The 12671-nt window shown below is 39.6% G+C and overlaps 1 protein-coding gene across 1 annotated transcript in view; it reads left to right on the forward strand.

Moving 5' to 3' along the window:
• CNTNAP1 (contactin associated protein 1) overlaps positions 1 to 12671 on the forward strand; it is a 52056-nt gene that overhangs the window by 23991 nt on the left and 15394 nt on the right. Inside the window, exons 8-13 of the mRNA XM_034416188.2 lie at positions 1084 to 1357; positions 8689 to 8838; positions 9622 to 9793; positions 10897 to 11003; positions 11087 to 11206; positions 11755 to 11958. Of these exons, the coding sequence (XP_034272079.1) occupies positions 1084 to 1357; positions 8689 to 8838; positions 9622 to 9793; positions 10897 to 11003; positions 11087 to 11206; positions 11755 to 11958 (1027 nt within the window). The remainder of the gene's footprint in view (positions 1 to 1083; positions 1358 to 8688; positions 8839 to 9621; positions 9794 to 10896; positions 11004 to 11086; positions 11207 to 11754; positions 11959 to 12671) is intronic.

The raw sequence follows: 12671 nt of genomic DNA on the forward strand, positions 1-12671 counted from the left end.
TAAATAGTAGTTTTTCTAACATTTACTAACCAACAGCTCAGGATGATAAAGTGGTCCTACTTCCCAGCCTTGTTTGCTGTACCTTGATGGAATAGTTACTGCCAGATGACAGTTCAAGGAAGAGTCTGACGGATCCAGTTACTGGCAGAAATGTATGTGTTTTGCATGCATTATTTGAGTTCTGCTGTGGATCCGTGCTAAACCTAAATGTTTTGAAAGATCTCAAATTGCTTCCCAACTCTGGGAAATTTTTCTTGGCCTTTTTACTAAACTCCTCTATTTCCAAGACTTTCCATGTTCTCAGCATGCAGTAATAGTTCTGTTGGGTTAAGTCCCTCTATTTGAATATAAAGGAAAGATATTATGATGTGCAAAATTGAATGCCTCATAACATCGCTCACCTGTGGAGTAATTTTTTTACAGCCTGATGAGTTTTGCATGTGTAGAAGTGTGTATGTGTCTCTGTGTGTGGCCCCCATACTTGCTCACAAACTTCATTATCTCCCTCCCTCCATCTTCCCTCCCAGCAACTTGCTGTACGTTGATGAATTCCTGCTGCTATTAGCAAACCAGTGATCTAGTGAGTGGGCATATGGGGACCAGACTACTTCCTCTTGCAGCAGCAATCAATCAAACAATCCAGCTGCTCCTATTGGTTAGATGATCAGGATGATCCAGCTGGCTAGTGAGAAAAGTGGATGGGGCTCTCTGTCATTCCAAGGCCTGCTCGATGGATTTATTGGGCAAGATTGCTGAATATTTCAATAGGCAACTAATGCTAAGCATGAACAAGAAAGTAAGGAAGGGACTGAAAGCTCATCTTCCAGAAGGCGATAAGATATGTAAAATAAATATTCCTTACTAACTGTGCCATGTGGAGTCTCTGGAATGTTTCTAGAGTTAGCTAAAAGAAGGTGCCCAACAGAGACCTTTTTGGTAGCCAAGGCAGCAGATTGTGTCACCGTATAGAAGGCATGTAGATATGGGAGCAAATGCATGTGGCCCTTCCTTAATGGATTCGCCTTCTCCCTTTGCTTTTGCTTTCCTCTGCAAATATCACCATGCTTTCTCTCTTTGTTGCAGGGTCATGTGGGCTATTTCTGCCGGGACAACCTCTTGTTCCCTTTTACCTTTGCTGGGGTCAACAACTTCTTGCAGGTCCCTGGATATCCTCGGCGCAATATGCTGGCAGTCAGTTTCAGTTTCCGCACATGGGATGTTGTAGGGCTGCTTATGTACACTTCCTTTGCTGATGACCTAGGATGGCTTGAGATGGTCCTGAGTGATGGACAAGTCAATGTCACAATTGCTCAGCCAAAAACCAAAACCAAAACCAAGAAGCTGGAATTTGCAGCAGGTAGGCAGTAAGTAAGGTAAAGATTTCAGTTAGTAAAAGGGCTCCAAGGTAAGACTCCAAAGCATGTTACATAGTTTGTTCCTAATGTTGGAAAGGTGCCCTATGGGAGAGGGGAAAAGAAAGGTTGGTGATGCTGGATCCACTTAAAGGTGGAATACAACTTGTTGGATTGTTTCCTTCTTGCCCAAAGACTGGACAAATTAGGGATCTAAGGCAGATATTTTTTCTTTTCCAGTTCAATAAGAAACTATAACTCTCCTTGATGCAGGTAAGCTTTCTTGGTGGGCAGATTCTCCAATTCACCCTCACAGTTGGATTTGGTGGTAGTATAGGGCAGTGGTGGGTTGCTCCCGGTTCTGTCCGGTTCTTGAGAACCGGTAGTAAAAGTGGTGGGAGGCTCCGCCCATCCGCCCGGACGTCGTAAGGTACAATCTGCGCATGCGCAGAAGTGTGTGTGTGCTCCTATTGCAAACCGGTAGTAAAGGTAAGTAGAATCCACCCCTGGTATAGGGCTAATGATGGGGAAAGCTATAGTTGCAATGTTGCCTTCTTGGTATTTATGCTAGTTTTCAGCAGAGGCTGTTAAGGATATTGAAGTCTTGCCTCCTCTCCTGTCCAAAGTTATTGGCTGGTCTCAGGTATTCTCATGCTAATTTCACCTTCTCACAAATGGATGTCTGCTTCCCAACTAATTTGTATATCAATGGCTGGACAGGCTTTGCTTTGAAAGAGGACAGGTGGTGGCTGCCAGCAGTGCTTTATGTGAAGAAGCTCTCCCTGGTTGTTAATTGTAATGAATAAAGAGTTATTGAGAGTGTGTGAGTATATGTGTGAGGGGGAGATTTCTGGTGGTAGAATCAACTAGAATGGGGAAGAATCTGTGAGGTCTGGGTGTTGAGGAGTTATCTTAAAATAAAGTGGATAAAATTTAAAAGCAAAACATTAAAAGATGGGTATGTATAAATAATGTCAAGTTTATTAAAAAGTTAATTATCTGCTCCTGCAGTAATAAGACATTCTCAAGCACTTTTGGTGGTGCTTTCCATATACCGTAGATTTAGGTCAGGATGGTCAGTGCATGATGTTTATTTGTGCCACCCAAACTTTGGCCAACTTCTAGCAGGTCAATTTCTAGTATGAAAATACCAATATAAGAATGGAACGTGGTCTGCTGCATCTCTGTATGGAAAATATAACAATTTCTTTTTTAAAAATTATTAAAAATTACAGAAAAAAATATAGCAATATGGATAGAATTGCAGAGAGTAATATAATACATACAGAGTTTTAAAGCATCAATTTTTGCCTAGAGATAGTACAAACCTCTATTAAACCAAATCATCAAAAAAAGAAAAGATTATCCAGAAGAAAGAATTCTCAACTGCCATGCAATGCTCCTATAAATATTTACCCACATTCACACTAAGATTAATATTTTACATTCTTCTTAAGATTTCTTTTTTTGCAGCCAAGCATACCACCGGTCCCAACTCCTATATAACCCCAATTCTTGTCTATCTCGCAAAAGTCCGGTAAGCTTGTCTGCTTCTGCACAGTCCATGATCTTTGCGCTTAACGTAGCCTCCAATGGATCCTGCTGCAATGATGATGTGGAGAGCGAGATACCAATTAGATTTGTTTACGTTCTCTGGTTTCATGCCTAGTAAAAATGTTTCCGGGTTCAATTCTATCCTACATCCTATGATTTCTAAAATCCATTTTTGAATTCTAGCCCAATATTCTCTTGCTCGGGGACAGGTCCACCAGCTATGAAAATAAGTTCCCATAGTGGCGTTGCATTTCCAACAAACCGGAGAGGAACGTGGAACCTGGAACGTGGTCTGCTGCATCTCCGTATGGAAAATATAACAATTTCTAAACTGCCAAATAGAGACTCAATGATAACATGGTCAAATTTTTATTTAACAATAACATTTTTATAGCAGAACAATTATAGTGCAGTGAATGATGGGCAGTGAGCAGTAATGTCTCAGGAAGAAAAATACAAATAATAAATTCACATTCAAGATCAGCTTCATGGCAAAGTTCAAAAAAGAAACAAAATTCTCTTTATTTTAACTCCTAATATTTCCACTGAACTTGAATTAAGGCTTTTAGCCAACATTAGTGAATAATATGAAATATTGACTAAAATGTATAACTGGATCATGGATGGTTTGTAGAATGAGTACTTTCATTGTGCAGGTGCTTTATTTATTTATTCATTTATGATACATGATCCTTGGAGGCTAATAATTAAAGACAGAATAAAATAACCCACAAAAATATAAGTAATGCAAATAATAGCTGAACAATTAACCTAAAACAATACTAACAATCATCTCATTTAATACAATTTAAGAAATGGGCTCACCGATTCCATTAGGACTCAAGGCTCAAAATCAGTCTAAAAGTTTATGGCAAAAGATAATATCTAAATCCAATCTCAGTGTTTGGCTGGATGAATCAGTGGTATGAATCACTGCAAGGGAGATTCTGCTTTTTCTATATATAAATATAATATGAAAATAAATCACTTGGCTCTTTTGGGTAATATGTCTTGCCCAGATTTTGAAGCCAACAAAATGTGACAACTTTGCAATTAATAGCTCAACATCCTGTATTGACTCTTTTTAAACAAGAGCATTTTGAAGAGAAGAGTCTGGTTGGCAAGAAATTGTGGCCAATTCTGTAATTGCTTACCAGGTCTATGACTGATGTTAGCATTTAATTCTGATAAAGTCTTTGGTTTCTGCCATTTGTTATTTTAAGGGAGAAACTGGAAACTGGAAACTATTAAGTAAAGTATCTTTCAAGTCAGATTGATATCCTGAGGATTTTATTAATATATCCATGTAGTTTTCTTGTAAATAAATTGGGTATAATTTGTCCCTGTCTTCTGCTTTTTTTTTTTTTTTTTTTACTGTGTATCCTCAAAAATAAGACACTATCTTATATTTTTTTGAACCCTGAAATAAGCGCTTGGCCTTATTTTTGAGAAGGTCTTATTATTTTGGGACGTGTGAAGCAAGACGGGGCTCTTCTTGTGGTCTTACCTGATTTCCAGCTCTGTCTCCCTAATCCTAACCAGAGGAAATGGCAGGGACCGGCTGTGCATGCGTTTAAATATTTTCGGGGAGGGCTTATTTTAGGGCATGTGCTCAAAAGCCCAATTGGGTTTATTATCAGGGGATGTCTTATTTTCAGGTTTCATATTCTAGCTTTGAGCCATTATTTGTATATTCCAAACTGGGCTTTTCTTATTGCTGTATGCAATAGAAATGAAGTTACATGACAAAGAAAGGTCAATATATTTTAAACAACCATTTCTTCAACATTTCTCCTTATTTCTAGAGCACTCTTAAAATGGCTGTGCAGACTGGAAATTCAGGAAGTTATTGTCCCTACAGAGCTGCAGCACAAAAAGCTACAAAATGATTAATATAATTTCTCCAGGAACAATTACAATCTTTAATCTGCTGTATGTTTTAATAAATTAGAAAAACAGAAGTTCAGTTACGTGCATATTTTTAAATTAATGCTGCTTGAATTAGGAATTAGAAAGCAGATTTCTCCAATTAGATTTTAAATTGATTTTGTGTGTATATATGTGTACATACACCCACAGATATATAGTACCCATTGTCCCTTAGATATATTGACGTGGTTCACATAATGCCACAAATTATTTGTAATGGTATGGCACAAAGTGGCTGCCATTTCCTGATATTTTTTCCACTTTGAAAAAAAAAGCTTCAAAATCTCTGCTTTATAAGATAACTGTTGCAAGATTATTATATGTATAAAAATGAAAAGATTCCGAAAGACCCACAATAGAGGAATGGCTGGTGTAGATGACAGAATTAGCAAAGATTGTTTGATTAAAGTTCACCATAAAGAATAACAGAGTTGGAAGGAACCTTGGAAGTCTTCCAGTAGTCCAACCCCCTGCTCAAACAGGATAGCCTACATCATTTCAGACCAATGGCTGCCCAGTCTCTTTTTAAAAACCTCCAGTGATGGAGCACCCACAACTTTTGAAACCAAGCAGTTTCTCTTGTTTATTGTTCTCATTGTCAGGAAAGTTCTCCTTAGTTCTACGTTGAATCTTTGCTTCATAAATTTCCATCTGTTACTTCTTATCGTGCTCTCAGGTGTTTTGAAAAATAAATTGGTCCTCTCTTCTCTGTGATAGAGAGTGTCCCTCCTTCTCTCCCTCCCTCTCTCCCTCCCTCTCATTTCTGTTTTTCTTTCTTTTTCTCTGTCTCTCATTCTCCCCCTCCATCATTTTCTCATTCTCTTTCTCTCCCCTTTTCTCTCTCTCTCTCTCTTTCTCTTTCTCTCCCTCTCATTTCTGTTTTTCTCTCCTTTTTCCTCTCCAAATCTCTCCCTCCTCTCTTTCTTTTTCTCTCTGTCTCTCTCTTTTTCACTGCCCCTTCTCTCTCTCATTTGTTTCTCTCTTTTTTTCTTCTCTCTCTCTCTCTCTCTCTCTCTCTCTCCTCTCTCTCTCCTCTCTCTCTTTCTCAGAAAGCCAAGGCTGGGCCAATCTGGCGAACTGTCCTTGGAGCTCTTCGTTACTCCTTTTCTTTCTTCTTGGCAACTTTTCGGAAATCTGGGCTGGTTGTGGAGCGAGGGTCTTTGGCAAGGGTGCTACAGCTTTCTCCGAGCAGGGCAGCAGGAAAAGGGGGCTGTCCCATCGAACCTTGCACGCCCACCCCAGGGATCAAGCTCGGAGAAAGCCATAGCGCCCTCACCAATGACACTCGCCCTTCAGCCAGTCAACCCGCCAGCTCCGCACACCTTCGCTGCACTTTGGCTGAGCCTGGCCACTCGCTTGAGGAGGGTATCCCCATTTGTGCATACCCTCTTGGACACGCAACAGCCAGCCAGGGGGTCGCTTGAGGAGGAAGCCACTGCCATGGCTCATGCTTGCTCCTCAGTTGCAGGGCTGTCCCCCTTTCTGTCGTACCCTCTTCCCAGATCCCATTTCCACCCTGCCAGCCCTCGTGTTAGCAAGGTTGGCATCGGCCATGGCTGGGTTGGGCCAGTATCTTGGGGTGGAGACCGGGTTGGCAGGGAGTTGCAGAAGAGTAGTCAAAGAGCCGCATGCTGCTCGGGAGCCCTGGGTTGCCGACACCCGATTTAAACTAAACTTGCCTAGTTCCTGCAACTGTTCATAGTATGTTTTAGTCTCCAGGCTAAAACATACTATGTTGATGATACTAAGATGATTATCTTTGCACTCTTTCTAGAGTCTCAACATCTTTTTTGTATCATGGTGCCAAAACTGGATGCAGTATTCCAAGTGTGGTCTTTCCAAAGCAGTATAAAGTATACTAGCATTTCATGTGATCTTGATTCTATTCTTTGTTAATGCAGCTTAGGACTTCGGGTTTTTTTTGGCAGCTGATGCACATTGCTGGCTCATATTTAAGTGGTTATCCACCAGGACTCCTAGATCTCTCTCACAATTATTGCTGTTCAGCCAAGTACCACTTATTCTATACCTTTGCATTTGGTTTTCTTGCCTAAGTGTTATTTTTCTCACCGGTGAATTATATTTTATTGATTAGAGTCCAGGGTTTAAATCTGTCAAGATCCATCCTTCTGGATCTTGAGCTTACCTTCTAAAATATGGGCTATTCCCCCCAGCTTGGTATCATCTGCAAATTTGATGAGTTCTCCTAGCTCCTCCTTTGAATCATTTATGAAAATGTTGAAGAGTACTAGGCCTAACACAGAACCTAACTACATTTAGTAGTAATTCCAAGCCAATAACTACATTTAGTAATGACTAGGAACCCCTTTTGGATTTTTCACTGTAAAAATTAAAAAATATATATTTTATGGCTTTAAAGTTTAGAAAAAATAGGCTATGGAAAGATGGAAATTATTGTAATCTTAGAGAAAGATGGTAAAATATAAATGTACTTGAAACTGCTGTTAAGAAGACCAGAAACTGTTTTCTTCCTCTCCTCTCCTCTCCACACCTCCCCTTCCCACCCATTTCCTGCCTGTCCTCTCTTCTATTTATTTTTCTGCACTTTTTTCACTTACTACTTTTCCTTACTTCCCTTACTTTTCTCTTTCAAACAGAGATTTGTTTCTAGTCTTTTAAATTTTTCTTTAACTTTATACACACATAAACGTGTGTGTATTTGTGTAAAAATCTGTGGTGTCTACTGGATGTTACCCTTGCAGATGGAATTGGGGAGTCTTAGTCACTTTGACTTTTTCCACCCCATTTCTATATATCCTATGTGGCCATAGGAAGTGTAATATAAAATGAGTGTTGAACTGACATTCTCAAAGAAACTCAGGTATTTAAAACTATAATTGCTTTTGGTATTAATTTCACCACTCAAATCAGATCTGTTTGGATCCAAGATGTATTCCTTTTGATCTTGCTATTGACTGGGTTTGGGTGTTTAAATGGACTATTAGCTCTCTATGATTAAACTCGTTAGGCAAACAGCTCTTGGATACTATTCTAGGCATGGAAAACTGTATAATCTTTGCAGTTCTTGTGAAATGAAAGTGTAAAATGATGGCTTACAAATACAGTGGGGATAGTGTAGGGGTGAAATATAAAATTTGTTACTACCGGTTCTGTGGGCGTGGCTTGGTGGGATGGGATAATGTGACTGGGTGGGTGTGGCCAAATTTTTTATTTTTTATTTTTAAAAGCATTTTTTCTACAACCTTAAGAGGTTGCAGAAAAAAATGCTTTTAGAAGCCTCTGACGATCAGGCAACTCAGCTGGGATCGCCAGAGGCTTTTAAAGGCATTTTTTTTCCCTACAACCTCTTCAGCCGAAGAGGTTGCAGAAAAAAATGCTTTTAGAAGCCTCTGACGATCCCAGCTGAGCAGCGCGATCATCAGAGGCTTTTTTTTTTTTACTTTTAAAAGCATTTTTTCAGCCAAAGAGGTTGTAGAAAAAAATGCTTTTAAAAGTAAAAAAAAACCAGTCTCTGATGATCGCGCGGCTCAGCTGGGCATGGGGGGGGGCACAGGGATTTTTGCTACTGGTTCTCCGAACCACCCGCTGCCATCGCTACCGGATCAGGCGATCCGTTCCGAAGAAGGAGCATTTCACTCCTGGGATAGTGCATTGTAGCTAATCTTCAAAATATATATTTCTTATAATAGACAAAAAGCAAAATGGCTAGCAAACTCAAGGAAACCAGGTTTTTTTGGGGGGGGGGCGGGCAGGCTTTATGGATTTTAAAGTTTGTGGCTTCAGTAGGATTGGTGGTGAAATCTTAAGGTCCAGCCAATTTATTCATAATCCTATCACATGTTCTTAATTTCTTGTATTCTATCATTCTTAGGATATCGTCTTAATGATGGTTTCTGGCACTCAGTGTCCTTGATGGTACGAGAATCCTCGGCTGTTATCACTATTGATGACCAGAATGATGCCAGCTTCCGTGTTGACCGAGACATTCAGTTGCGTACTGGGAACCAGTACTTTTTTGGAGGTACGTAGTAAATTGTTATGGGAAAAATGCTCAGATGAACTTCGATAACCATGTGACCTTTAGATGCGTTTGGCTGTGGGACCTGTAATCTAATTCATCTGCTGAACATTCAAATGGGGAAGACTAGTTTAAGATATGTTACAATTTGTAGCAGCTTCTCTCTGTTTTGGAGTGGATTTTTGTAGATATAGTGATTTCGAAGATAAACATTAAAAGAAATAATAAAGCATCTGCAAAGCTTGGGATGCACAGCTGTCCAGATATAGAGAGCAACCACACTACGTGTGCATGTCAATTTTGCACAATTTAGCATTTGGATTTTCAGAATGGGTACTTCATTTGATTTTAAGATGTAAATTGGAATTACTGGATGGTTAAACCTGAAGATATAGTATTTGAATAATTTCAGGGTGATGGAAAGCAGGATTGTGAACTGAGCAGGATAAATGATCATGTTATTTGTTCCTAGGAAAAAGCACCTCTCTTTAAAGAGTTGCAAATAGATATGTGCATTTGCACATACTCTAAAGCACCCTTTTGCATTCAAGACAAAGTTGCACTGCACAACCCTAATGATTAATTGAAAATTATGACGTTTCACTTCTGCAAAACATTATTTGGTTTCATTGTTTGGATTTGGGATTAGAGGAGAACCATAATAATCAGTGTCCCCTGAGGCCCATTGTTTGTTAAATACAAATTAATATGGGCCTAATCCACTGAGATATATATAATCTTTGTATCTCTTTCTTGTGCGTGTATGGCTGGGTTGATGTTCTGTAGGGTGCCCCAAGCCAGCACTACGGACTGGCTGCCTGTCCAATCAGACAGCTTTTCATGGCTGCATGCAGATGGTCAGTGTGGATCGCCAGCCGATAGAGTTGGATATGGTTCGTCAGCATCGGCTTGGCAAGTACTTTGAGGTGTACTTCAACGTGTGTGGCATCACGGACAGGTATGTCTGTGAGAAGCAAAGTCTGGGTGGGCATAATTGAGTCATAAATGATGGTGTAAATGAGAGATCCAAGAAGTTCTTCTAATTTGTAGCATTAGTATGGTGATCTTATAGGCTGTAGGTCATTCTTAGTTGAAAAGTCTCTCTGTCCACTTCATGTGTCAAAAGGAGGTTGATGAATCTAAGCAAGTTTCAATCTTGCCAATGTCCACATAGCCAAATATGTCAGGAGCATGTAATAATGACCAAAAAATATAAATAAAATTAGGAGCCTTCTCTATGCTGCTGTGAGTTAGGTGAACTAAAGGTAAGAGACAAATAAGTATCAGTTTTGCAGAAATCCTAAAGAACTTCTTCATGTAGTACTTACATGCTCCATGGAGCTCCCCACCTAGGATGTTAGGATAATAGTTGCTCTCAAGGCAGATAGTTACAGAAGGCACCTGCATTGTCCAAAGCAGAATGCTTTTGGATTTGGCAATGGGTCATAGGTCAGTTGCTAATGAGATAATATTTCAAATAAGATTACTATTAACAGGATTTCAAAATTGTTATGAGTGGATTTAAGCGCAGTTGCTACTAAAACAAAAAAGGTAAAGGTAAAGTAAATTGAGGGTTGCACAACCTGACTTCCTTTTGACACATGAGATAAAATGGATAGAGAGACTTGTTCAGCTAATCAAAAGAATGAAAAACCAAGATCTTAAATAGTTCTAACTAATAATAGAACGTTATGGAAAATAAATTGATATATGAAAAGATAAATCAATAACTCTAAGATGCCAAATTCAGTAATAAAGAAAGAACAAGAAAAATATAGTTAATGATGCCATGATTGATCAACTAGAAGTAATACAGACCAGAATCTATATAATGGTTAATGGTTAATGTTAAATCTTCAAGGGAAGAGAAAGTTGAAAATCAGTAAGGTAGGGGCAATTTTAAGTTTGTAACACAGGTAGCTGGACATTTTATAACATGTGAAAATTTTTGAAAAAGTGTCCTGCACGTGGATCAGAAAAAAAGGAGTCACATTTCTCAAAAATGTAGATCTGTGCTGGCAGAAGAGTTGCTGTGATAACTTGCTTTTTCTTTTGTCCCAGGTGTACCCCCAACATGTGTGAACATGGCAGTCGATGCATCCAATCCTGGGATGACTTCACTTGTATCTGTGACTTGACGGGTTACATGGGAGAGACCTGCCATACTCGTGAGCCTGATGGGGCGAGTGAGGGAGGATTTAAAGGGCTTCTGAACATGGATAGCTTTTTCACTTCCTTCTTTCTTTTTTAGCCGTTTACAAGGAAAGCTGTGAAGCTTATCGAATCAGGGGAAAAGTGTCTGGGAACTACACCATTGATCCAGATGGCAGTGGACCCCTCAAACCTTTTACTGTATATTGTGACATGAGAGGTACGGGTAATGGATGGGAATTCAGACTTTCCCCTTGTGTCAGGGAAATTGAAATCAGGGATGGGTTCTACTTGCCTTTACTACTGGTTCACATCGCGCCTGTGCCTGCGCACTCACTTCGCTTGCTTGAGCCCATGCTTTTCTGTGCATGCGCAGATCACCTATGATGACGTCCAGGTCAGTGGGCGGAGCCTCCCGCTGGTTTTAGTACCAGTTCTTGCGAACCAGTCTGAACCAGGGGCAACCCACCACTGATTGAAATGTTCTAGAAGCTTCTCTCCTAGAGATTTGGAGTTTGGCTCTAATTAAATTTGGGAAAGTTATTCAACAGCCACCAGAAACATGAAAGAGAGAAGAGGCAGTTGTATCTGGTAGATGCCCAATTTTCAGGCAATCTCTAGATGTGTGGAGATAAACTCCCAGATTTTTCAGTAATGCCCATTCTGTCTGGGAATTCTGGGATTTGAAGTAAGCACATCTGGAAATTTTTCAACTAGATGGAGCTGATTTTCAGTTTGAACTGTTGCCTGTCCACTTGTACTTTCCAGAGGACCGTGCATGGACCATTGTTCGTCACAATCGTCATTGGCTCACAAAAGTATCAGGCTATAGCCCAGAAAGGCCTTTCCTGGGCACAGTTGACTACTGGAATGCATCATGGGGAGAAGTATCAGCCCTGGCAAATGCCTCTGAGTACTGTGAGCAGCAAATTGAATTCCACTGTTACTTCTCTCGCCTACTCAACACCCAAAGTGAGTATGTAGAACGTTCTTTCATTGTAAGGATGGTATGGATTTGCACACATGCTATGAGCCAAGAGCTGGGAATATATTTGGATTCCTTGCTACCCTCCACTTGGAATTTCATTACTCAACTAGATAACATCATCTAGTAAGTGCGGAGTTTGCTCTCTTACTCTTTGAGGAGCTAGGAAACTCACTAGGGAGCAAATCTAACATTCAGTAGCACTGATGATGTTATCTAGTTGGTAACAAGCAAACATCTACAAGCAAACAAGCCAGATAAGAGAGCACCAAAGATCCAAAGTTCAACCATGAGGTGCATATATTACCTCGTGTTAGAGCTAAGAATATATATTGAGAAGTGATTATAGCTGTTTATTTTGGACAACTAACTTTGCTTTTCAGCTGAGAGAAAGTTGCAATTCAAAGCATATGTATATATCTCCTATACATGCAGTGTAACTCACAAAATTTGGCAGTGTGGGTAAGAAAGGATAGAACTGGAAAGAGAACTTGGAATTCTGATGAATAGCTCTTCACAGTATGAAGAGAGGAAAACATTGAATATATTCCATAAGAATGGGACTGAAACAAAATAATGGGTATATTAATGTTTCATCTATTTTTAATCAGCTAAAAATTGTGTTTTAATGCCCTATGCAATTCTGGTTGCTCTGTTGTAAACATAAATAACTAAAGTTGAAAGTCATTGAAAAAATTCA

The sequence above is a fragment of the Pantherophis guttatus genome, chromosome 4 (genome assembly GCF_059756535.1).
Source record: "Pantherophis guttatus breed Tessera chromosome 4, ASM5975653v1, whole genome shotgun sequence".
In the NCBI taxonomy this organism is placed as follows: Eukaryota; Metazoa; Chordata; class Lepidosauria; order Squamata; family Colubridae; genus Pantherophis; species Pantherophis guttatus.